The sequence below is a fragment of the Erinaceus europaeus genome, chromosome 1 (genome assembly GCF_950295315.1).
Source record: "Erinaceus europaeus chromosome 1, mEriEur2.1, whole genome shotgun sequence".
NCBI classification, from domain to species: domain Eukaryota; kingdom Metazoa; phylum Chordata; class Mammalia; order Eulipotyphla; family Erinaceidae; genus Erinaceus; species Erinaceus europaeus.
The window spans coordinates 31,198,418-31,226,345 of NC_080162.1; the positions used below are offsets into that span (position 1 = coordinate 31,198,418).

The 27,928-nt window shown below is 42.1% G+C and overlaps 1 protein-coding gene across 2 annotated transcripts in view; it reads right to left on the minus strand.

The window, feature by feature from the left end:
• VCL (vinculin) overlaps nucleotides 1-27,576 on the minus strand; it is a 138,161-nt gene extending 110,585 nt beyond the window's left edge. The window contains exon 1 of one of the 2 annotated variants that reach the window (XM_007520349.3): nucleotides 27,229-27,576. In XM_007520349.3, the coding sequence (XP_007520411.1) occupies nucleotides 27,229-27,396 (168 nt within the window). In that variant the 5' untranslated portion in view covers nucleotides 27,397-27,576. The remainder of the gene's footprint in view (nucleotides 1-27,228) is intronic. The other variant, XM_007520350.3, reaches the window with a different exon arrangement.
• Nucleotides 27,577-27,928: the final 352 nt, after the last annotated feature.

A 27,928-nucleotide genomic window follows, 5' to 3' on the forward strand; every position in this document is an offset into this window, starting at 1 on the left:
GTGTACACACTCCTTCATTTGCTAGATGGATATGATGACATAAGTAAATTCTCTATGAATTCTTACATTTTAGTCCCATTGAAAAAATACTTAGTGGGGTAGTATTTTCTCATTTTTTACTAGAAAATAAGTAAATTGTTGAAGCCCTCTCTCTATGGCTCGAACTGGGATCCTTACGCCGGTCCTTGCACTACCACACTCCTAGAATTTGACTTTTTATGAAGACTTCATGGCCCAAGTTGGAACTTCATGTTCAAAGGCAAAAGTCTTCTAGGAAGTCAGGAAGATAGCATAAAGGTTACATAAGACTTTCAAGTATGAAGCTAGGAGACCCCAGGTTTATACCCCATCACTGCCACAAAACAGAGTCAAGCAATGCACTGGTTTAAAAGAGTCTTTTGGTACACCTCAGGTAAAATGTAGCATTCATATTTTGGTTTTAGAGATGCAATAGATATGGCAGCTTTAGAGATGATGGTTATTTATTTATGGCTCCTTTTACTCCAGAGAATTTTCAGCAGCCATCTCAAATTAGGAGAGAGTATTCCATCTTGCGTACATAGATATATCATTGCACTCAGAATTTCAAAATCATTCTGCTGACTATGACTCAGAATTAATGTCTTTTCTTGCTCGGATACAGGGAAAACAAACAAACAAACAAAAAAACAGCAGTGCTGCAAATTCTACAGATTCTACTAAGAGTATCAACTAAGAATGAGCAAAGCCATGAGGGTATTATATGCCTTCTAAAACTCAAATCTGGAACTTGAGTGGTGTTGGAGGAAGGAGAGGGAGAGACAGATGTGCACATAAGTAACTTTAATTCATGACTATCTGGTAAGTACCAAGGTCAAGCCTGATTGGAAAGCAGGAGAGCAAGAGACTAATTTCAACTAAGCAGTCTGGAAAGAGATGCAGAGAAAGTGACTTCAATGATAGGTCCATTTTAACAAGAGTAAGGTAATGCTAGGCAATGAGAATAGTGCAAACAATAACAAGAAAAAGACAAAAATACTGGACTTATGAAATATAGAAGCTTAACAAACAAACAAAGAAGAACAAGAAAAAGAAGGAAGAGGATGAAGAAGAGGGAAAAGAAATGAGAAGGGGAATGTACCTAGAAAGATTTGCTCATCAACTCTCTTTACAGCTCAAAGAAAATAGTAAATACACTGTCTAGGAGGAGATGCAGTAGATGGAACATTGGACTCTCAAGCATGAGATCTTGAGTTCAAACTTTGGCATCACAAGTGTCAGAGTAATGCTCCAGTTCTCCCCCCTCCTCTTCTTCATTAATAAAATAAATATCTTTCATAAAAGGTTCCTGTTTAGTGGTCCAGGCGGTGGCACAATGGATAAAGCATTGGACTCTCAAGCATGATGTCGTGAGTTAGATCCCTGGCAGCATATGTGCAGGAGTGATGTCTGGTTCTTTCTCTCCTCCTATCTTTCTCATAAATAAATAAAAATCTTTAAAAAAAAAAAAAAAGGTTCCTGTTAATTAAACAATTTGTTTTGCTTTGTATTGTACTGCCTTTTAGCCACCAGGTTGTAGATGCTACCCTGACACCAACCTGACTTCCCTGGGCAGACGACCTCACCATTGTGTCCTGGAACCTCACCTTCCCAGAGACTTACCCCATTAGGGAAAGACAGAAACAGGCCGGGAGTATGGATCGACCTGTTAATGTCCATGCTCAGCAGAGAAGCCATTATAGAAGCCAAACCTTCCACCTTCTGTACCCCATAAAGAATTTTGGTCCATACTCCCAGAGGGATAAAGAATAGGGAACCTTCCAATACAGGGGATGGGATGTGGAACTCTGGTGATGGGAATTGTATGGAATTGTATCCCTCTTATCCCACAATCTTGCCAATCATAATGTAATCACAAATAAAAAAATGACCAATATTAATGAGGGAAAAACTAGATTAGACAACAACAGTATCTAATCAGGGAGATGAAAAAAGAATTAAGACAATAGCAAAAATCTTAGACAATCATATGTATAGAACAATGTAATAATAGGTATTTTCACAATCTTTATATTAAAGAGGACACCTGAATGAGAGTATAGCCCTTGCTTCACACAAGAGATACTAAGCTCATCTAGTATCTCCCATAGTAATGTAGCAATTAAATATTCGTTAAATTAATTTGGTGTCCCAAGAGGTGACACAATGGAAAAAACTCACAAGCATGAGATCCCAAGTTTGGTCGTGCCAGAATGATGCACTGGTTCTTTCTGTTTCTAATTAAATAATTAATTAATTGAACTTCTCACACTAACATAAATTCTGTTTCACAAGTGCACCATACTTTTCAGCTGCAGCCGGAGGACTGACTCTACTTAATTAATTTAATGAATGGCCTATCACTTTTAGTTTTTTTTTTTTTTTTCTCTCTCTCTCTCTCTCCTCTCTAAAATAGCTCAGGGGAAAAAAAAAAAAATCCAAATCCTAAGCCTAACTCTTGCTTCTAAATTGAAATTCTAAAAAAGATTTACCTTAAACTCATTCCAATTTTAGTAAATGTACTATCAAAATGAGCACTTTTCCACTCACTCCAAGCAGAAGAAATACCAATTTAAACTTTAGATATCTGACTTTAATCATGGGAAACTGACTTAGATACCTAAACTAAAAATGATATTTTCTCCCACAGTTGGTAAGAATGTATATTCTACAACATATGGAAATCTACTGAAAGCTTTCATTGGCACCTTGCCTTGTTGAATAAAAGTTAGAAGTTATGTTTAGACATTATTTTAAAAATCAAAGCTGACTTTTCATTAGATTAACATTTAAAATATGCCTTTACTGCATCTGCTGATCCCACCCTCATCAATGCAACCAGTACTACCTTGGCATGTTTCACTTCCGACTGTATCCAGAGACGTCAGACGTGGAAGATGATACCATGAGGCCAACCTGACTTCCCTGGGCAGACGACCCCACCAATGTGCCCTGGAGTCCCACTTCCCCAGAGCCCTGCCCCACTAGGGAAAGAGAGACATGCTATGAGTATGGATTAACCTGCCAATGCACATGTTCAGCAGGGAAGCAATTACAGAGGCAAAACCTTCCACCTTCTGCACCCATAATGATCCTGGGTCCATATTCCCAGAGGGATAACGAATAGGAAAGCTTTCAAGGAAGGGAATGGGATATGGAGTTCTGGTGGTAGGAATTGTGTGGAATTGTAACCCTCTTATACTATGGTCTTGTCAGTATTTCCATTTTATAAATAAAAATTTAAAATAAAATATGTCTTTAAAATTATAGGAAAAGGAGGAGTCCAGAGGTAGTACAGCGGGTTAAGCGCACGCGGTGCAAAGCGCAAGTACGGGTGCAAGGATCCCGGTTTGAGCTCCCGGCTCCCCACCTACAGGGGAGTCACTTCACAGGCGGTGAAGCAGGTCTGCAGGTGTCTGTCTTTCTCTCCCCCTCTCTGTCTTCCCTTCCTCTCTCCATTTCTCTCTGTCTTATCCAACAACGACTACAACAATAAAACAAGGGCAACAAAAGGGAATAAATATTAAAAAAAGATACAGTAAAAAAATTATAGGAAAAGATACATTAATGTATTTAATACTCATTGAGTTCTTTTCTATATACCAGGAATAACTGTAAACATATTTACAAACACATTAATTTCCATAATAAATAAAACACCATGAGTCAGGTATTATGATCACCCCCCCCTTTTTTTTACAAAGTACTATAAAAAACAGAGATTAAATAATTCCTCTAATGTTACATTTCATACCTTACAGTTGCCAGCTCTTTGAACCCAAGGATTTAGCTCTGGGGCCTTTAGTATTAGCCACTATACTCTACTAACTCAAAATTTTTGTCATGTTTATAAGCTAATTCACCTTCTACCTAAATCTGATTTTAGTATTTGCTAACTCACATTAGATGCATTTTGCCAAAGTTGGCTATTCTGTTCACTTGCAACGGGTCAAAGTAATAGAGAATTTCAAGTCTAAATTATAATTTTATTTACACAAACATTCTACTATCCTACATAGTCCCTGTGTTGGGGAGGATTCCCACATGCAACTCATGAGTCTGTGCCTAGAATTTATTCACTCAAGAAGCATGAATTGAATTGTCCTACTAAATGCAATGATAGCAATGATATATAAGTACTTTCCTAATTGGAAGTAAAATATCACCAAGAGTCACCCACACTTCTATTTTATTTTATTTTATTTATTTATTCCCTTTTGTTGCCCTTGTTGTTTTATTGTTGTAGTTATTATTATTGTCGTCGTTGTTGGATAGGACAGAGAGAAACGGAGAGAGGAGGAGAAGACAGAGAGGAGGAGAGAAAGATAGACACCTGCAGACCTGCTTCACCGCCTGTGAAGCGACTCCCCTGCAGGTGGGGAGCCGGGGTTCCAACCGGGATCCTTATGCCGGTCCTTGTGCTTTGCGCCACCTGCGCTTAACCTGCTGCGCTACAGCCCGACTCCCCTCCCCGCCCCCCCCACTTCTTTTTTCCCCGAGAAGCTTAAAACAGTTTTGGTAGGCAAGTAACAAATGGTTTTCCTATCTGTCCAACAAATTTCCTATCTGTTCAACCAAACTCTATTTTGCAGTGTAAGAAAACCTTAAGTCTTCTCCTCCCATGAATACCCACATACATATGGAACAATTTCCTCTGGCGGGGGGCGGGGAATGAACTGCACTAGCTACATAGCTATTTCACAACAAAGGGCAAGCTACATCAAATGAGTAAGAAAGGCTGAGAGTATCACTCTGAGAATCCCACCCTGCTACCAGTACCACAGTCCACAATAGGGATTATCACAAATCTCAATCTTCTCTCCAAGGAACAAGGGGTGTCTGCCCAATTGGGCACTTGAGTACTTAGGAGCTGCTGCACTGGAGAGTCAAGACCCTACAAAATCTGGCTTTGAAAACCAAGAAAGCAGAACTGGGCAGAGTCAGGCGGTGGTACACCCAGTTAAGCACACATAGTACTGTGTGAAAGGATCCACTCAAGGATCTGGGTTTGAGCCCCAGGTCCCCACCTGCTGCAGGAATGTTTCACGAGTAGTAAAGCAGGTCTGCAGGTGTCTCTCCCTCTCTTCTGTCCTATCAAATACAACGGAAGAAAAAAAAGAGGAGGAAAAAATGGGTGTCAGAAGCACCAAACCCCAAAGATAACCCAGAAAAAAAGGGACGAAGGAAAGAAGGAAGGGAGGGAAGGAGGGAGGGAGGGAAGGAAGGAAAGAGGGAGGGAGAGAAAAAGAAAGATGAAAGAAAACCAAGAGGGCATGAACAGTGGAGAAGTGAGAAATTCCTCTTAAAGGGTCTACATAAGGATTCACTCATCCAGTGTAAAGGCAGTAGTTTAAAAAGCAGCAGGACGGTGTGTGGCAGTGATCCAGTTATTGATTCTCTATAACTGCTATGGGGGTGGGAGCTAGTTGGGACTGCGCTGGGGACAGTGCTACTGACATATTCTTTTTACATTCCCCACTCACTGTGCTGGTGCACTCACGCAGAAGTGGCACTCCACGGAACTGCTGGCAGGAGCAAGCAGGTGCTGAGCTTGCTGGGTAAGAATAGCCAAAGCTAAAGGTATGTCTCAGTTCCTATGTTTGCCCATACCTGGATCCTTGGGCGCAGACTGTCCACACACGAGGGGACAGCCTCTTGATCACTTGGCCCTGAGAGCCAGAGGGACTTTCATTCCTGGGTACCATAGAGATTGTAACAACCATAAGGGCAGCTCTTAGCAGGTTACTACCTCCTCCCCCTCAGTGCCCCCTCCCCCAGGGCACCACAAAGTCAGGAGGCAGAGCCACACCCTTAGTTTTCCTGAGGAAAAAAAAAAAACCTGTGTACCTGTTTAGTAGGTTCAACCTGAGTGACAGGCAACAGGTCTGCCACAAAATTAGAGATTACAGAGGTCTTCTCAGAGAACACAGACAGGGAGACACCATCTGTATGTTCTCTCTATACCTCACCACATCTTGGTAACTACAAAGCAAAAACCTATAGTAGAGGGCACAGAAGGTAGATTTCACTTCTCCTGAGTCAAGCTTGTTTCTTTTTTGTATATGTAGGGGCCAGGTGGTGGCACACTTTTTTGTGCACATGTCTTTTTTGTATATGTATGTGTATATATATACATTATATATTTATGTATACACATACACACACATATATATGTAGAGAGAGACAGAGACAAAGAGGAAGAGAAAAAAAGTCACTTTCTTCCCTTGGTGCTGATGTCATGATGCTCCTATGTGATGCTGGTGCTCAAATGGGGGGACTTCTCATGTGGGGACATGTGCCCTTCCAGTGAGCTATCTCTTGGAGCAGGACATTTTCCTAAAGAAGATATAAAAATGGGGAGTCTGGTGGTAGCATAGCGGGTTAAGCGAACATGGCACAAAGCGCAAGGATCGGAGTAAGGATCCCAGTTCCCCGGCTCCCCACCTGTAGGGGAGTTGCTTCATAGGCAGTGAAGCAGGTCTGCAGGTGTCTATCTTTCTCTCCCCCTTTCTGTCTTCCCCTCTTCTCTCCCTTTCTCTCTGTCCTATCTAACAACAATAACAACAATAACTACAACAACAATAAAAAACAAGGGCAACAAAAGGGAAAATAAATAAAAATTTTAAAAATATTTTTAAAATAGAAGATATACAAATGATCAAGAAGCACATGAAAAGATATTCAACATGATTCATCATCAGGGAAATGCAAACCCAAACCACAATGAGATATTATCTCTTATGTGTCAGAATGGCTATCATAAAAGAAACAAGAAAATAACAAATGTTGGCAAGGATGTGGACCAAAGAGTATTCACTGCATTGTTGGTACAAACGGAAACTGGTATAGCCACTATGTAAAACAGTATGGGAGTTCCTCAAAAAAATGAAAACTATCAGCCAAGGAGGTGCCTCTAGGGATAAAGTATGGGGCTGAACACTTGAGGGTCCAGATTCATTTCCCAGCACTGTATATACTGAAACAGTGATGCTCTGGCATCTTTCTCTCTCATAAAAAAACTAATAATGCTATCATATGATCCAGAAATTTCGACTCTGGTTATTTTTCCAAAGAAAATTAAAACATATAATTTGAAAAGATATATACTGTACCCAATAATCACTGCAGCACCATCTGCAGTGACCAACGGATGATAAACAACTTAAAAGTCCATCAATAGATCCATGGTTAAAGATATTATACACACATGTACACCTGCACAGTGGAATTCTTGACAGCCATAAAATGAAGTCTGATGGCCTAGTAGAATGTGCAGTAAGTAAAGCACCGAATTTGCATGCATAAGATCCTGAGTTTGACCACAGGTACTACATATGTCTGAATAATACTCTAGATAGATAGATAGATAAATAGATTTTTTTTTTCCCCTTCAGAGTTATCATCAGGGCTCTGTGCCTGCACCACGAATCCACTACTCCTGGCGGCCATCTTTTTTGCATTGTTCTTGTTGTCGCTGCTGTTGTTGTTGTTGGACAGGTCAAAAAGAGAAATTGAGAGGGGTGGAGAAGACTGATGGGGAAGAGAAAGACAGACACCTGCAGACCTGCTTCACCACTTGTTAAGTGACTCCCGTGCAGGTGGGAAGCTGGGGGCTCCAACCCAGATCCTTGCCTGGCTCCTTGCGTTTAACTTGGTGTGCTACTGCCCGTCCAACAAATAGATATCTTTAATTATTATTATTTCATTATCTTTATTTATTTATTGTATAAAGATAGCCAGAAATTGAGAGAGGAGGGGGTGGGGACAGAGAGGAAGAGAGACAGAGAGATACCTGCAACCCTGCTTCATCACTCATGAAGCTTTCCCCCTGCAGATGGATAATAGGGACTCGAACCTGGGTCCTTGAGCATTGTAACATGTGTGCTCAACCAGGTGGGCCATCACCCGGCCCCAATTATCTTTTTAAAAAGAATGAAATCGGGGAGTTGGGCGGTAGCGCAGTGGGTTAAGCGCACATGGCGCGATGCGCAAGGACTGGCAGAAGGATCCCGGTTCGAGCCCCTGGCTCCCCACCTGCAGGGGAGTTGTTGCACAGGCGGTGAAGCAGGTCTGCAGGTGTCTATCTTTCTCTCCCCCTCTCTGTCTTCCTTTCCTCTCTCCATTTCTCTCTGGCCTATCCAACAACGATGACATCAATAACAACAATAATAACTACAACAATAAAACAACAAGGTCAACAATAAATAAAGGGAATAAATATTTTTTAAAAAAGAATGAAATCTTGCCAATTGTGATACTATGGATGAATTCTGGGGGTATTATGTTAAGTAGAATAAGTTAGTCAACAATGATTTCACTTATATAAAGGACCTAAAAAGCAAAAGTAAGCAAACAAGACAAAACTCAGAGATAACAGACTGATGGTCATTAGAGAAGTGCCGGCTGAGGCGCAGTATATGTATGGGTGAAGGAGACTGAGGGGTAATTAGTTTCCAATTATAAAATAAAGGATACAATAATATAACATGGAGTTCACAGGCAATAATACAGTTTACAAATTTGAAAAAATTGCTAATAAGAAACAGACTTACAGTGGTTATTATCTTACATTGTATAGAAATACCAAATACTTATGTTGTATGCTTAAAACTTAACTTATGCTTAACAGTGTTTGTTGTACATCAACTATACAGATATTCTATGTCCCCATCACTATGATAGATACTGAAAATTCAAGAGCAAAAACTGGCAGAACCATTATTTATATTCCAATCCTCCGTGGGGAGAAAAATATTCAAGCAGTAAAAATCACAAATAATTACAACTGTAATAAGCACAATAGGTGGAAAGTGTACAAAGCACATGGTACAAGGAACCAACTTCATTTGAGAGGTACAGTGAGGAAGGGCCTCCCTAAATATTGACATTTAATATGGAACCCAAGGATTTGTAGGAATTACACAAGAAGTACAGAACGGGGGGCTGGGTGGGTTAAGTGCACATGAGGCAAAGCGCAAGGACCTACGTAAGGATCCCAGTTCAAGAGGGAGGTCGCCTTACAAGTAGTGAAGCAGATCTGCAGGTATCTTATCTTTCTCTCCCCCTCTCTGTCTTCCTCTCCTCTCTCGATTTCTCTCTGTCTTATACAACAACAATAACAATGAGAGCAACAAAAATGGAGAAAATGGCCTCCAGGAGCAGTGGATTCGTGGTGCAGGCACCGAGCCCCAGCAATAACCATAGAGGCAAAAAAAAAAAAAAAAGTAAAGAAGGGGAGCTGGGTAGTGGTGCACTAGGTTATACACACATATCACCATGCACAAGGATCCAGGTTTGAGTCCCCAGCTTCTCCTCACCTGCAGGGAGGACATTTCAGGAGTAGCAAAGCAGGTCTGCAGGTGTCTTTCTCTCTCCTTCTCTACTTTTCCCTCTCAATTTCTCTCTATCCTGTCAAATAAAAAAATAAAATAGAAAGAATAAAATGGAAAAAAATGGCACCAGGAGCTGTGGATTCATAGTGTTGGCGTCAAGCTCCAGCAATAACGCTGGTGGCAAAAAAAAAAAAAAAAAAAGTAGAGAACAATTCAGGAATAGGGAATAAACAGTACGTGTGAAAACCCACAGGAAGCAGTGCACATTGGTGGAAATGAAAACCAGATGTTCCCAGGGGACCACAGAAGAGAGCAGCAGGTGTTAGTGCTCAAAAGTCATTTCCTAATTATGGGGCCGGCCACCTGCTCGTTCTGCTGTTGACCCACTCAAATTTCCTGCATGGCTCTAAGCTATATTTGCAGTACCAGTATATATGCCTTTGAAATGAAGAATTTAAATTGTGCTACAAATTCCCTGGGGGATGAGGTGGGTAAAGTAAGTCTCTATAATATGATAAGCCCCATCTATTATTAACAAAATGAGGACAGTGACCATATCTTGCATAGCCTGCTATCTTTTAGAGAACCTAGCAATGTATATAGTGGAGGCTAATAACTAATTCTGCTGTTTGTGGTGGAGAATTGTAGGATAGTTAAGTATATAGACTTTTTTAAATATGTAAAATTTATTAGAACATTTAGAGATCCAGATCTACTTTAATTGCATGAATGCAAACATGTCCACCTCACAGAAAAAAAGATAAGCCAGTTCTCCAGGGAAGGGATGGGGACAGACAGAGGCTAGAAATACAGTTAAGCTAGATAATAGAGGTCCCTCAAGGCTCAGCTTAAGAATAAACATGCTGTTTCATTTCCTTCACAGAACTTTGCTCTTGGGGGTAAGTTTCTTTCAAAAGAAGGAATGACTTTAACTTAGATAGAAACCAATGGTGGTGAGGACACCAGAGAAATCCAGCCACTTGCCCCTTAAAAGTCATTCAACTGTAAATTTTACAAGTGAGAAGTTCTCTAAAGGCCAAAATAAATATTATTTTCTGCAACTTTACAATGTCTACAAAACTTTTTTTTTTTTTTTTGGTATCCAAGGTTATTGCTGGGGCTCAGTGCCTGCACTACGAATCCACTGCTCCTGGAGGCTATTTATTCCCTTTTTGTTGCCCTTGTTGTTTATCATTGTTATTATTGTTGTTATTGCTGTCATTGTTGTTGGACAGGACAGAGAGAAATCGAGAGAGGAGAGGAAAAGAGAGGGGGGAGAGAAAGACACCTGCAGACCTGCTTCACCACTTGTGAAGTGACCCCACCCCCGCCCCGCAGGTGGGAAACCGGGGCTTGAACCCAGATCCTTAAGCCAGTCCTTGAACTTCACACCACATGTGCTTAACCCACTGCACTACTGCCCAGCCCCCATGGAAAACATTTTTAATACTGACTCACTACTTCTCATCCTTGATACACACCACATTCTTTTTTTTATTTCCTTTTGTTGCCTTTGTTGTTTCATTGTTGTAGTTATTATTGCTGTTGTTATTGATGTTGTTGTTGGATAGGACAGTGGGAAATGGAGAGAGAAGGGGAAGACAGAGAGGAGGAGAGAAAGACACCTGCAGACCTGCTTCACTACTTGTGAAGGGACTCCCCTACAGGTGGGGAGCCGGGGGATCGAGCCGAGGGGGGGGGGTGTCGAACCGGTATCTTTACACCGGTCCTAGCACTTTGCTGCCACCTGCGCTTAACCCGCTGCACTACAGCCCGACTCCCGATACACACCACATTCTTAGTACAGTGAGCTGATGTTTGACAGAAGTAACATAGGACTTATTGAAATCTAAAAGTCCAAATACATGACTAAAGAATATATCATTTACAAGTCTTAAGTTTTTCCTGTGCTAACAAAAGCATTTATATAAAACAATAATTGATAAGAAAGAGAACATCAACCTTCCTATAGAGACAAGAGATAGCTATCCTCATCATGACCATGTAGCCTAAAACATCTCTACTGAGGATAACACACACAACAAATACCAAAGGTATACAGTTAGCAAGGAACCCCTATAAGCATAGCACTGGAGTTTCTGCTCTCTAGAGACCAACATTGTAAAGGGAGATAGCCTAGGTGGAAGGGGGAAGAAAACCACAAAAAATATCAGTCATACAGTGACTGGTGAACACAAACTGACAAGGCCTTTACATCAAGGTGTGAGAAAGACTCCAGTGAATCCTCAGTCTCCTATGACTTATTATACAAGTTTCCTTTTAACCATTACTCTATGATACTCTATCCACTTACCTGCACATTATACACATACATAGATAGTTTTAGTCATTTTAAAGACTATAATTTTAGCAAGTATTTAAAGATTAGATGTTCTTTCAGAATCTAGTCCATTATTTTGAAGTTATTTCATTCCGCACTTACTGAAATAACAGTTAAGTAGATCATCATTCTCTGGCAATACATGATAGAGTCTTGGAATGTAGTAACAAAATGGGTTTTTGCACTTCACAAATTCCTTTTTTTTAAATGTTTACTTATTTATTGGATAGAGATAGAAAAATCAAGAGGGAAAGGAACAATAGAGAGAGACAGAGACAAAGAGACACCTGCAGCACCACTTCACTGCTCCTGAAGCTTTCCCTCTACAGGTGGGAACTGGGGCTTGAACCCCAGTCATTGAGCACTGTAATGTGTGTATTTAACCAGGTGTGCCCCACCAGGCCCCTTCTTCAAAAATTGTTGAGCAGAAAGATGAACTCTTTTAATGGCAAATGAAAATGAGAGTTGGTACATCTATATATAATAAGTGTGTATTTACAAGGGCCAAGCAGTAGCGCAGTGGGTTAAGCACACATGGCACGAAGCTCAAGGACCAGTGGAAGGGTATCGGTTCAAGCCCCTGGTTCCCCACCTTCATAAGCGGTGTAGCAAGCCTGCAGGTGTTTATCTTTCTCTCCCCCCTGAAACAGATTTTCAGAATTTCTTTTTTCGTCTCTTTTTTAGGAGGGAGGGATAATGCTGAGGGTCTCACACATACATGATTCCATTGTTCCCAGATATATAAATGACAGAAAAGAGAAGAAGAAACAGCACAGTACCACTCTGCCATTTACTGAGCTTCTCCCAGTGCCATGGTGCTACCATGTGGTTCAAAACTGGAGCCTCACATACGGTAAGGCACATATGCTACCTGGTATATTATCTCCTGACCCCAGATTTTCTCAGTTTCAACAGCAAAAATACCTTTTAAAAAGATTTTATCTCATGATACAAAGAGAAAAAGAGAACCAGAGCATATGGGATGCAAGGAACTGAACTCAGGACCTCATGCTTCCACGTCTAGCACCATACTTAGTATGCACCTCCCAGGTCCTCAACGATGAAAATGTAATACATTTGTAACATGAAAAAATTTATTATTTTTCAAGGACAATGTGAACATTTAAAATAAGAAAAAAATGATTAATACTAGTCTACTATTCTTTACTATTTTAGTGTTATGAAGGGTAAAACAATCAACTATATTTTAAAATGAACAAAAACTCCCTACCTACATATTAATTTCAACTTCTTTTCCTAATAAACATTTTTGTAAACTGTTAAAACAAGACAGCCTGTCTTTCTTCTTCTTCTTCTTCTTTTTTTAATGAGACAGAGAAAGATACAGGGGGTATGGCTCAGTGGTAGAGCTTTTGGCTGCAGAAAGAAACAAAGAGGAAAGGAGGGAGGGAGGGAGAGAGAGACTGACCACAGCACTGAACCTGGGATTTCAAAGCCTCTAGCATGGAAGTCTTTTGCACAACCCTTATGCTCTCACCCCCATCCAAAGATAACCATCCTCTCCATCATTCTCAATGAAAACTGTATTAAATTGGCAGGAGGGAGAGAGAGAGAGAGAGAGAGAGAGAGAGAGAGAACCATTAGATAATATAAAGCTTATATCAGGGGGCCGGGCAGTAGCTCGGCGGATTAAGCACACATGGCACAAAGCTCAAAGAACAGCGTATGGATCTGGGTTCAGACTCCGGGTCCCCACCTGCAGGGGGATCGCTTCACAAGCGGTGAAGCAGTTCTGCAGGTGTCTATCTTTCTCTCCCCCTCTCTTGACTTCTCTCTGTCCTATCCTACAACAACAGCAGTAACAACAACAACAACGGGCAACAAAAAGGGAAAAATAGCCTCCAGGAGCAGTGAATTCATGATGCAGGCACTGAGCCCCAGCGATAACCCTGGAGGCAAATAATAATAATAATAATAATAATAAAGCTTATATCATCTAAACTTAATTTGTCTATGAGGCCCAATATACTTAAACATATGTTATAAGAATTCTACAGGCCCAGTGTGCAAGGAGCAAAAAGGCAATCATAAACCTCCAGTGGGAGGCTCTGCCTCCACTATATCAACTTTCTTCCCTACGTGTTTCAGAGTCTAATTACAGATTTGAACTTTACTCCTTAAACTTGCTCTGTAATATTTATACTATGACAGCACGGGAGCTCTAAAAGGCAGGGATGAAAAAGAATGTTCTCTTCTTCACTTGTGTCAATATGGAAAATTTAAAGGGCATTCTGCCTGAAAGCAACATGAACGGGCAGAATGACCCTCCTTCAGCAAGAGTCCTGAGCACATTATTCCAAAAAGACAGTTTGCTGTGATACCAGCTAATTTCTGACATTTGTTTGAAACTTGCTCTAACACTGGCTTATTATGTAAAAATATAAACCCACCATCATGACTAAGACATAAGGTTCAGTGAAAAGATTAGGCCCACATCAGTCAGAAAGCAGGAAAGAAGCATATCCGCTTTATTTATAATGGCTTTGTCTCCTGCCATATGGTTTGAGGAAGTAAAGATCTTTTAATGAGGACTTATGACTCATGGTAACCAGTAGGGCCCTAAAATAGTATATCAACACCTAGTCTAAATTGTTAAGATTTTAAAAGATACCCCCAATTTTGAAAGAATACAACATCCCACTGCCTTTCTCAGATAGGAAGCAACATAGTCTCATGCTATGAATAGTGGCTTGCATAGTTGAAATGACTCTGAAACAGAGAACTGCAACCCAAAATAGCCTGGACATTTTTGTTATCTAAAACAATGGGCAGTTAGCCATTTTGCTCTCCTTTTAAAGGGAGAGAAATCAGTTCAAATAGGCTGAAAAGGGCTAAGAAACACTGAAAGAATACATTTTAATTTGTGATTTTTTTTAAAGAATTTATTTATTTATTCATGAGAAAGACAGGAGGAGAGAAAGAACCAGACATCACTCTGGTACATGTGCTACCCTGGATTGAACTCAGGACCTCATGTTTGAGAATCCAACACTTTATCCACTGCGCCACCTCCCGGACCACATAACTTGTGATTTTTAAATAATTACAAATTCAGTGAAACTGTTCAAATTCAACTGCATCTGTGTCTGAAAGTTAAGGAGGGCCAAGGTTTTCTTTTTTGCCAGGTAAAGGGTGCAAAGGAGAAAGGATGAGGAAAAAAAAACAACCACAGCACTACTCCACCACTTATGAAGCTTCCCTCTTGCATAGTATTCCCATGTGGCAGTCAGGGACTTGAGCCCAGATCCTAAGTAAGATAAAGTGTGCAACCTACCAAGTGAGCTATCTCCCAGTCTCATCCTACTAAAGTATTTTATACATAAAAAAGAAAGCTTGGGGGGGGGGGCGGTGGCGGAGTGGGTTAAGTGCACATGGCATGAAGCCCAAGGACCTGCGTAAGGATCTCAGTTGGAGCCCCTGGCTCCCCACCTGCAGAGGTGTCACTTCGCAAACGGTGAAGCAGGTCTGCAGGTATCTATCTTTCTCTCCCCCTCTGTCTTCCCCTCCTCTCTCTCGATTTCTCTGTCCTATACAACAACAGCAATAACGACAATAAGAATAACAAGGACAACAAAAGGTGGGAAAAATAAAGAAAGCAGTCCTCACAATTTAAATTTTTTTTAAGTTGCGTTACATTGTTTTATTTTATTTAAAAAGTTACTTTGTATGATGGGCCTAAACCTCTAATGGATCCCTCTCTCCATCATCACTGGTCACTTCCCTCAGGAATGTCATCATAAGCCCTCTTGTGGGCCTTCCCAGGACCTTGCCCTCATCATTAAGCATCAATGGTAGGGGCTGCCCGAGTCTCTGAAGGGAGGCTGGGTGATCCTGCCCTGCCACTCAAAGAAGACTGGTTCTGAAAAGAGTGCAGTCTGTAATGTTCCCAGCTGTGACCATGAATTGTGAGCTAAGACCAACAAGAACTCAGCAGTTACACAGGCTCCTATGATTATATACATATATGTATATATACCTTGGGTCAGGGGATGAGATAAGCATTCAATTTTATTCATAGATTTGATTCTTATTATCTTTATTTATTGGGTAGAAAGCCAGAAATGAAGAGGGTACGGGGAGATAAGGAGAGAGACAGAGAGACACCTGCAGCCCTGCTTCACCGCTTGTGAAGCTTCCCCCCACCCCTGCAGGTGGGGAACAAGGGCTCAAATCCAGGTCCTTGAGCATTGTAACATGTGCGCTCAACCAGGTACGCCACCAACTGACCACATATTCATAACTTTTTTTCTCAGGAATGGGTGCTACTCTGGATGCTAACCCAAATTTTAGCCCTTTTCTCTACTCTGACAACATCTTCTCATTCAATATTACTATCCAACTCTGTGTTAGCTTTCAAACTTAAGCAAATATTACAATAGTTGTGGGCCCCTAGGAAGAGGCCTAAAATGGACTTCCAGGGGCCAGGTGGTAGTGCACCTGGTTGAGTGCACATGTTACAATGTGCAAGGACCCGGGTTCCAGCCCCTGGTCCCCACCTGCAGGGGAAAAGCTTTGTAATTTGGTGAAGCAGAGTTGCAGGTGTCTCTCTGACTCTCTTGCTCTCTATCTCCCCATTCCTCTTGATTTCCGCTTGTCTCTAATAAAGAAAGATTTTTTTTCAAATGGACTTCCTAGCTTCCTCCCACCCTAAAATCCCTATTCTCACCTACTGTGTTCCTATTTTTGATTTCTGTTCATTAATCATTTTGTCCCGCTTTATATCTTGCCACCTTTCAGCCACCAAGATAACTTCACCAATGTGTCCTGGAACCTCACCTCTCCAGAGCCCTATCCCTCAAGGAAAAGATAGAAGCAGGCTGGAGGTAGAAGCAGGTTAACCTGCCAACACCCATGTCCAGGGGAGAAGCAATTACAGAAGCAGAACTCCCACTTTCTGCACCCCAAAAATAATTTCAATCCATACTCTCAGTGTGGGAGATATGATAGGGGGAAGATGACCAGAGGGCTCTGAACTCCAACTCCATCAGGACCCAGAGAGAGAAGAGGGAAAAGGGAGGGACATTTGGATTTTGGATATAGTAATAGGTGTAGGTGTGACTTGGAAGGAAAAGATGGGACCTTAAGGGGAGGGGCAATAACATGCAAATATAGAGATAGTTGTAGAAATAATACTTAGTCCATATCGGCAACCTTGGGAGAACTGCTGTAGCTTACAATGGAAGGACTGGAGACTCAGAACTCTAGCGGTGGGAATGGTATAGAGTTGTACCCATTATCGTGTAATTTTTTAAATCAACATTTCATCACTAATAACAAATTTTTAATAAATAAATGAAAGTACCACTCTAAAAAAAGTTATGTTGTATTAATGTTACTAGGCTAATACTACAAATAAAGGGGTGAGTACAGAAAACATGGCCATCCTATATACTGAGTTGATGTTGGTACCATAAGGCTTTTACTCTTTTATTTGGTTCATTTAGAATTAAGACAGTGCTGGGAGTTGGGCAGTAGCACAGCGGGTTAAGCGCAGGTGGCACAAAGTGCAAGGATCCCAGTTCGAGCCCCCTCCACCCCCCCCACCAGCAAGGGAGTTGCTTCACAAGCGGTGAAGTAGGTCTGCAAGTGTCTCTGTCTCTTCCTCTCTCTATCCCCTTCCCTTCTCAAATCCTCTCTGTCTCTATCCAGAATAAATAGAATAAATAAGTAAAATAAAAGTATTTTTTAAAAAGAATTAAGATAGTGCTCTTTATAAAATAGCTTTCAAAAAGCTCAGCTAGGGATCGGGTGGTAGCGCAGCTTGTTAAGCACACATGGCTCAAGGACCTGCGCAAGGATCCCGGTTCGAGCCTCCCGACCCCCCACCTGCAGGGAAGTCGCTTCACAAGAGGTAAAACAGGTCTGCAGGTGTCTATCTCTCCTCCTCTCTTTCTCCCCTCCTCTCTCAATTTCTCTCTGTCCTATCCAACAACAATGACATCAGTGGCAACAATGGCAGTAACAACAAGGACAACAAAATGGAAAGAAAAAAAAAAAAGCTCAGCTTTCACAGGCCAGAAGTAGTACAGTGGGTAAAGCATTGACTTGCTGAGCTTCTGAGTTTGATTCCTGGCATTGCATGTGCCAGTACAATGCTCTGGTTCTCTCTTCTCTTTCATTAATAAATAAGTATTTGCACACACACAAATAGCACAGTCTAGTTTTACATTGTGCATAAATATGTACACAAATGTTTTAATGAGGGGGCTGGGTGGTAGCACAGTGGGTTAAGAGCACATGGCACAAAGCTCAAGGACGGCATAGGAATCCGGGTTCCAGCCCCCACCTGCAAGGTTGTCACTTCACAAACGGTGAAGCAGGTCTGCAGGTATCTATCTTTCTCTACCCCTCTCTGTCTTCCCTTGCTCTCTCAATTTCTCTCTGTCCTATCCAACAATGACGACAACAACAACAATAACCACAACAATAAACAACAAGGGTAACAAAAGGGAAAAAATGGCTTCCAGGAGCAGTAGATTTGTAGTGCAGGCACTGAGCCCTAGCAATAACCCTGGAGGCAAAAAAAGAAAATGTAATGAGTTTTAGAAACAGATTTATATATTTTATTTTAATGAAAGAAATACAGAAAGAGCACTGTTCAGCTCAGGCTTAAGGGGGATGCTAAGGATTGAACCTGGGACCTCAGAGCCTGAGGCATGAAAGTCTTTTGCAGAACCATTATGCTTTTTCCCAGGCACTTAAACAAGTATTTTATTTTATTTTTATATTTCTTTATTGGGGGATTAATGTTTTACAGTTGACAGTAAATACAATAGTCTGTACATGCATAACATTTCTCAGTTTTCCACATAACAATACAACCCCCACTAGATCCTCTGCCATCCTGTTCCAGGACCTGAACCCACCCAGAGTCTTTTACTTCGGTGCAATATACCAATTCCAGTTCAAGTTCAGCCTAGAGTTTTCTCTTCTGATCTTGTTTTTCAACTTCTGCCCTGTGAGTGAGATCATCCCATATTCATCCTTCTTAAACAAATACTTTAATTAGAGTTCCATTAAAATTATAAACACAGGCCAGGGAGATGGACAGGATTTGCAGTGTGAGGTCCCACATTAGCTCCCAGCACTACATCTGCCAGAGCTGAGTGGCACTCTGGTCAGCCTGGCTCTCTCTCTCTCTCATAAAGATAAAAAATAGATCTTAGATGGAGGAGATAATCATGGTTATGCACACAGGCTCTCATCTCTGGGGTTCTAAGATCCCAGGTTCAATCCCCTGTACTACCATATGCCAGGGCTCAGCAATGCTCTGGTTAAAAAAATTATTATTATTAATTAAATTTTTATAAAAACAAAAATCAAATTATAAACAGTTGTAGAACTATACAATGTTAGAAATTTCTTTTTTTTTTTTAATTGAGAGAGAGCAATACAGAGAAAGACACAGAGACAAAGACCAGAGCACTGCTAAGCTCTGGCTTATGATAGGGCTGGGGACTGAACCCGTGACCTTAGAGCCTCAGGGATAAGAGTCTGTTTGCATAACCATTATGCTGTCTCCCCAGCCCTACAATGTTAGAAATTTCTCTGACACAAGTAAAACCTAAGCACTGTTAGAATAGAGTTCACATCTGTCTCATTTCATTACAAACTATAATGGACTCTACAAATATATATAACATAAAATGTGTGTGTATATATATATATATGCTGTAGTTGTATGTTTGTTTTTTATTTATTAATTGCCACCAGGGCTATTGCTGTAGCTTAGTGCTTGCACTAAGACTCTACCTTTCTCACCAGCTTTTGGGAGAAAGAGGACAGACACCTATTGCTCCATCATTCATGAAGCTTCCACTCTTGCAGATGGGGACCAAGTGCTTGCACCAGGATCTTTGTGCATGGTAATCGTGCATTCTACTGGGTGCAACACCACCTGGCCCCTATACAAATACCCCTACCATTTACTTCATTAATTCTTCCTTAACATAAGAACTACATATTCATTTTAAAAACTGAAAAATACTTAAGAAACAAAGACAGCAAGGGAAAGCACAAAGTAAAAAGACTTTGGGGAGGGAGGGGAGGAAGGGGGTTCCTGGTGCATGATGGTGAAAAGGGCCTAAATTGGGGGTGAGTGTTTTTCAGACACCTATCATGGGGAGATGAGAAACTGTACCCATGTATCAACAACTGTACTGTAAACCATTAACCTTTCAATGAAATGATAAAAGTAAAAAAAAAAAAAAAAAAAAAAAACTGAAAAATACAGAGAAGCATTAAGAAGAAGAAAAAAATTACAGGCCTCTCACACAAATGTCACTATGTATTTTAACTGAAATAAATCCGACATTAACCAAAATAAGTTGAAACAGAAATAATTTCATATGTTAGTGCTGTGACAAATTTTACTGCAGGTCTGTTTTGTTAGAGGAAAACATTCTTTCCTAGGTATCAGTTTAATCTAAAGACAAAGCTAGGGGGTCAGGCGGTACCACAGAGGGTTAAGCGCAAGTGGCGCAAAGCACAAGGATCAGTGTAAGGATTCCGGTACCAGCCCCCAGCTCTCCACCTGCAGGGGAGTCGCTTCACAGGCAATGAAGCAGGTCTGTAGGTGTCTGTCTTTCTCTCCCCCGCTCTATCTTCCCCATCTCTCTCCATTTCTCTCTGTCCTTTCCAACAACAAATGACATCAACAATAACAATAATAACCACAACAAGACTACAACAACAGCAACAAAAGGGGGAAAAATGGCCTCCAGGAGCAGTGGATTTATGGTGCAGGCACTGAGCCCCAGCAATAACCCTGGAGTCAGAAAAAAATCAAGACAAAGCTATTTGTCCTAGAGTTGGTCCCTACACGGTATGATACATGGGGTGAGGCTCATAAAAGCAAAAGCCACAAAGACTCCCAAAATAAATATTTCATGAGCCTAAAGAGTAGTTACAACAAATGCCCTGAGATGCAATGGAGATGGCCAAGTGTCTGAACCCTCATTCATAAAAGTTCCATTAATCAAGATGGCATGACTATAAGGTCAGGTCAAAGACTAGCAGATTTCTAAAGGCCAATTCAATAGGGCAAAATTTATATATCATACCACAGTGAAAAAAAAAAAAAGTCTAAGACTTCTGACTTCTTTATACTGATCACCGAATTCCATTCCTGGGCCTTCTTATGCCTCACCTCTGTTTTTCCCTCTCCCATCATTCTCCTCCTTATAATTCATCCTGTTTTATTATCATATCAGAATAATTATGTGTTTGAATAGATTTATTCCACACAATGGAATATTATTCAGCAACAAAAAGGAACAGCATTCTGACAGAGAGTACATTGCAGAAGAATCTAGAAAACTAAGTGTATGTAGTACTTAGCATAGGAATCCTAGTTAGAGTCCCCAGTTCCCCACCTGCTAGGGGGGTTGCTTCAAAGAGTGAGCCAGGTCTGCAGGTGTCTATCTTTCTCTCTCCCTAGCTCCCCCTCTCTTCTCAACTTCTCTCTGTTCTATCCAACAACAACAAAAATGGGAAGTGAGAGCCGCCAGGAGCAGTGGATTCATGGTGCAGGTACCAAGCCTGAGCGGTAACCCTGGGAAAAAAAATTGGAATAGGGCAGGGGAGATAGCATAATGGCTATGCAAAAAGACTGGTGGCTTGAGGCTCCTAGGCCCCAGGTTTAGTCCACACCACCTGCACAAGCCAGAGTTGAGCAGGACTCTAGTATCTAATATATATAAGGGTGTAGTAAAAGTGATGACTTATCTGTGGTAACATAAGTGTATAAAGTTACCAAACTAGATTTGTTAACAATATACATAAAGTAAGAAATCCAAATGAGTCTCCCCAACCACCTCTCCCCCAAGAAAATTGTAGTTACTTCAGTGGTGCCCTAAATGAATTCTTCTTTCCTTCCTTCCTTCCTTTCTTTAATTTTTTTTAATCTTTATTAATTTTGAATAGAGACAGAAAGAAACTGTGAGGGGAAGGGGAATAGTGTGGAAGAGAGACAGAGAGAAACCTGTAGACCTGCTTCACCATTTGTAAAGCTTTCCCCCTGCAGGTTGGGACCAGGGAACTGAACCTGGATCCTTGTGCACTGTAATGTGTGCACTTAACCACGTGCACCACCACCTGACCACCTCTTTCTTTCTCCCTTACTTCTTTCTTTCTTCCTTTCTTTCTCTCTCCCTTTCTTTCTTCCTTCCTTCCTCCCTCCCTTCCTTCCTTCCTTCCTTCCTTCCTTCCTTCCTTTCTTTCTTTCTTTCTTTTGTATAGTGATAAATGAAAATTTGAGGAGGAAGGGGGAGATAGAGATAATTGTAGCTTTGTTTCAAAAACAAAGTGAAGTTCCCCCCGCAACTGTGGACCAAGGACTTGAACCTGGGTCTTTGAGCACTGTTATGTGTGTGTCCACCAGGTGTGGTATCACACAGCATCCAAATGAAATCTCAGTCCTTAGACTTTCCATTATTCTGTGTCTTTGTTTAAATAGTTCTTACTACTTGTAATGTCTTTCTTATTACATCTCTAAAAGTTGAAATCACCTGCCTTTATGCCAGCTCAAATGTTATATCCTTCACGAAGTCTCCCCAATGTCCCCAATCCAAAGTAATCTCACCTTTCTCTGAATTTCTTTGGTAATTCAATTCAAGACTGCTTACTACTTTCAACCCAGTATTATACTGCCCAGCATCTTCCTTATAGCTTTAAGTAATAGTAAGGAGAGGTTTTTGTTTTCTTTAAAGGAGAGGTTTTAATAGCTATATATTTCATTAGGATGACTCTGCTTAACAACTGAGAATTTCACCTTTACCTGGTAAATTTTAAATTTGGAACTATCCAAAAGTCATTTACACTTAAAAAGCATAATGCATAAAGTAGTTGAGCTAGAGAATGAGCTAGAAAATTAATTAACTAATTAATTTTACCAGAGCATTGCTTATTTATTTTACCAGAGCAAGACATTGAACCTGGGACCTCAGAGCCTCAGATATGAGGAAGTTTTTGCATAATTATTATGCTATTTCCCCCACCCTGTGCCCACTTAAATATAATAAAGATTAATTTAACATGTATATCTAAATAATATAAAAGTCATATCAAAAGAGAAACATAGCAATATGGATATAACTTTCACAGGGCCAGGTGGTGGCACACCTGGTTAAGCATCACGTTACAAAGCGCAAGAACCCAGGTTCAAGCCCCCTATTCCCACCTGCAGGGGGAAAGCTTTGTGAGAGGTGAGGCAGGGCTGCAGGTGTCTCTCTCCCTCTCTACCACTCCCTTCTCTCTCAATTCCTGGCTGTCAATATCCAAAAAATAAATAAAGATAACAACCCTCCAAAAAAGGATATAACCTTCCCCTCAAAAGTAACTGAAAGAAACCTTTATATAATTCAATATAAAGCCTCAAGTTTTTATTTTAAAAAATGATTTTGTGTGGTCCGGGAGGTGGCACAGTAGATAAAGCATCGAATCCTCAAGCATGAGATTCCAAGTTCAATCCCCAGCAGCACATATACCAGAGTGATGTCTGGTTCTTCCTCTCTCTCTCCTCCCATCTTTCTGGTCAATAAATACATAAAGTTTTTTAAAAAAAATTGGTTTTGTTATTTCGAAGTAACACCACATTTTGTTCTAGTGAAACCTGAGTGTTCTATTATAAAGTTCTACTCAGTCTCTATTTTCTTCAGTCTTCCATATTTCTAAGTAATTCACTCTTCATATTCCCCACAACACCCAAAGTCCAGACCCTCATTTTCTTCATGACCAACCAATTTTTTAAGTCTTCTAATTTATCTCCCTTCCTTCCCTTCCATTTTCACTCAATACTTATTAAGCCGTCTGGTGTGCCAATGGTGAGGGTAGGAAGTGGGGAGCACATAAAGAAATATCAAATGAGGCCTGTTCTCCAGAAACAGTTTAGCTGGGAACTTGCTATGTACCTAGTTACTAGTCACAATACTCAAAATATATATGCCACAACTGGCACTAAGAATTCTAAGAAATGAGTCAGGACTACCAGAATACAATCTATACAACCAGTCTCCCAGAATGCAACCTATACTGTTTCACCCTCCCGTTCCGACTCATTATGTTCGTCTCATTGGATTAGGCTTTCTGTTAAATTGCCATTTTGCATTTGTAATAGCCAAAACCTGGAAGCAATCCAGGTGTCCAACAACAGATGAGTGGCTGAGCAAGTTGTGGTATATATACACAATGGAATACTACTCAGCTGTAAAACATGGTGACTTCACCGTTTTCAGCCGATCTTGGATGGACCTTGAAAAAATTATGTTGCGTGAAATAAGTCAGAAACAGAAGGATGAATACGGGATGATCTCACTCTCAGGCAGAAGTTGAAAAACAAGATCAGAAAAGAAAACACAAATAGAACCTGAACTGGAATTGGCGTATTGCACCAAAGTAAAAGACTCTGGGGTGGGTGGGTGGGGAGAATACAGGTCCATGAAGGATGACAGAGGACCTAGTGGGGGTTGTATTGTTATATGGGAAACTGGGGAATGTTATGCATGTACAAACTATTGTACTTACTGTTGAATGTAAAACATTAATTCCCCAATTAAAAAAAAATCAGAAAAAAATGCCATTTTGTCATGCAGTGACTTTATCTCTAGTTTCTCTCCAACTTGCTTTCTGAGTTAATCTATCAATACTTGCTACTCACTAGAACCTTTTTTCATAATGGATTATCAGCACAATTTAACATTTTCTCTTTGGTTAGTCACATCTATTATATCTCTTCTTTTGTATGTATTGGGTTGTTTGTAACTGTAGCTTTTATGTCAGTTAATGACTAGCTTTTTTTTTTTTTTTTGGGTCTCACAAATAAGATAGTATTGAACTTGTCTCACAAACATGTTTAGTATTTCAAAACTAATGGAGGAGGCTGGGCAGTGGCACATCCAGTTAAGCGCACATAGTACTATGTAGAAGGACCTGCAGGAGGACCTGGGTTTGAGCCCCCACTCCCCACCTGTAGGGGTGGTGCTTCACAAGCAGTGAAGCAGGTCTGCAGGTGTCTATCTACCCTCTCTACCTAGCCCTCCCCTCTCAGTTTTTCTCCACCCTATTGAATAAAATAGGGGAAAAAAAATTTTTTAATGGCTGCCAGGAGCAGTGGATTCATAGTGCCAGCACAGAGCTCCAGCAATAACCCTAGAGGCAAAAAAAAAAAAAAAAAAAAGCAAGAAAGAAAGAAAAAGAAAAAGAAAAGACAAAACTCAGGGAGTATATTACAATAACTTAAGAAGCTTCTTAAAAAATGCAAAAGCCAGGAGCCAGGCGGTAACACAACGGGTTACTCGCACATGGCACCAAGCGCAAGGACAGGGTGTTAAGGATCCCAGTTTGAGACTCCGGCTCCCTACCTGCAGGGGGGTCGCTTCTAAAGCAGTGAAGCAGGTCTGCAGGTGTCTATATTTCTCTCCCCCTCTCTGTCTTCCTCTCCTCTCTCTATCTCTCTCTGTCCTATCCACCAATGACAGCAATAACAACAACAACAATAAACAAAAAAGGGGGGAAAAGGGGAAAAATAAACTCCAGGAGCAATGGATTCGTAGTGCAGGAACCGAGCCCCAACGTTAACCCTGGAGGCAAAAAAAAAAGGAGAAGAAGCAAAAGCCTTGACCCTATTCCATGGAGAACTCCTTAGCAAGTCTAGTGTTGGAACTGGACATCTTTATTTCTAAAATCCCTACTGATAATTCTGATGAGAATCACTGATTTATTACAATGCACTCTACACAGCAGATGCTTAATTCTTATTAATTCGTGGCATGGAAACTCATGAATAATATTTCTCTAAATAGCCAAACCAGATATCAGTTATCAACCTCTAGATTACACTAGCTCTGTTCCAAGTGCAGCATGTGGTTTTTAAGATTTCATTTCCTGGAGTACTCCATGGAGGGACACTATTACCTTGTCTCTTTACATTGTTTCCTATCTGTTGAAAAGTGGGGGCCTGGACCGCAGCCATGTTAGACAACACTACATAAGAATGTACTCCACAGTCTTCGATTAAAATGAGTTATAAAAAGAACAAGAACAATGCAGAGCCAGATATTCCAAATGCACCATTATTCCTGCTGAATGGAATCTTACTAAATCTATGCAGAAGGCAGACAGGAATCTGGTGAGTAGTGCCTCCTGTTTTCCTAGTAACCAGTCTCCTGATAGGTCTGAGACAATCCAGGGGCCCCTGAAGACCAAGGAAGACTTTGGCTGCTGAAGTACCGCTAAAGCATTAAAGTGCCCTAATCAGATAAGTAACCCAAGCCCCACCCTTACCCACAGTTGCCTTCCAACCACCCAGACACACTATTTACACAGTCCTGTGGGTGAGCAACAGGAACTTTTCCCCAAGTTGTTCCAGGCAAGTAGCAGCCAGTCTGAGTCACCCATCCAGGGTGGGAAAGAAAGTGTGAACATTAGCCTGGGGTGGGGGTGCTGGGGGTGTAAGGAGACACAGCACCTCTTTTTCTCATTTCAGAAGTGTGTCCCACCTCTTCCAGAAGTTATCTTTTATTAGCCACCGTTATGGGCTACAGGGACCTGCAGAGCTACTTATCCACCCAGCAAAGTTGTGGACTGGGGCTGAGAGTCTCTTGGTTTTTCTCTCTCCGGCAGAAGCCCTGATCCCAGATTCCACAGGCCTCTCCCAGCAGCTCCATCTTGCTTCCTGCCAGGAGGAGGGGGTTGAGAAAGAGCTCCACCCCCACACCCCGCAACCCGCGTCTAGAAGGGCCCCAGCGGCAGGAAGCCGTTTGACAGCAGGTAAAAGTCAGGTGGAAATCTCCAGGAAAGGGAATAAAAACGAAAAGCAGCAGTGTTGAAAGGAAAGGGGAGGAAAAAGGGACTTTTGATTACGAATTACAGCATAAAGGAATTTACCCGGTGTTTGGGTGCCAGAGGTGTAAGCAGAAGTAGAATGGCCAGGAAGGGGGGAGGAGGCAGAGAGACGAGTGGCCTGTTAGTGGACAAAGGGCGGGACGAGGAGAGCCCCGAGGAGGGGTAGCGGGCGAGGCAAGTCTTCGGGCGAGGGGCAAAAGTATCTGACCGAAGAATGTGGCTCAAATAAGGATGCCGGAAAGGAAAGGCAGAGTAGCACTAGAACTCGCCAGTCCGTAGGCCAGACTGCCAGAGGCTAAAAATGAACCGAACAGCACCAGGCTGTCAGCGTGAGGACGCCCTCAGACATCCAGGCAACTATTATGTATTGAACTCCCACTCCGGGTCACACACACACACACTGTGCCAGACACTTTGCAAACGCCACCTCGCCGAATCTTCACAATAAACCTACAAAGCAGGCATTCTTGTCATTGTCCCCATCTTAAAGATGAGGAAACTGAGGCCCGGCGAGGCTCGGGAGGTTTGCTCAAGGTCACTGCGCCGGAGAGCCAGAACTCGAGCCGGTGGCTGTCTGGCTCCAGAGCCCACGCGCAAAGTGCCCCCGCAGCGAGCCGACCGGGACCCGGGGAGGTCTCCCGCCCCAGCTCCCCGCCCCAGGCCCAGCGCGCTCACCCGAACCAGGTTGCTGACTGCCGCCTGTACAGCGGCCACGGGAGCAGTGAGGTCAGGGATGGCTTTGCCGTCCACCTCGCCCTCCTCGTGCATGATCACCAGGTGCGAGATCTGCTGGGCCACGGGCTCCAGGATGCTCTCGATCGTGCGCGTGTGAAACACCGGCATCGCGGCGGCTAGAGGGGCGGCGAACCGCGAGCTACAGAGAACTGGGAAAGCGCGGCGCGCTAGCTACGCGCAGCCTGATGGACTCGGAACAGGGACTAGAGTCAGGGCTTCCCTCGGTGTAACCAGCCTAGCGGGCGCCCCACCCCCTCTCGTCTTCTCCCCCAATGACAGCGTGGCTCCGACCCGGGACGCCGCTCCTATTGGTCCCAGTTCTATACGCCCCACCCCTCAAAGCCCCGCCCCTCCCCGCCCCCATCCCCAAGGGAGGGGCCTGGGATTGGGGTTATGCCGCTGGGATTGCGACCGGATTCCCGAGCCCTAACTCGGGCGCTCCTTATAAGGGCATGGTGGGAGCGGAGCGCGCGGCTGTGGTCGGCGGCCCCGCCCCTCGGGACACCTCCCACCGCGGCTCAGCAGAGCTCCGCCCCTCTGCAGAATCACCTCAGCGGGGCGGGGTCTCCTTCCCTCCCGCAGCTCTGGAGTCTCCCCAACCCCTCCCCAATTTTTCCCGTCACGCACAGCTCAAAACTCT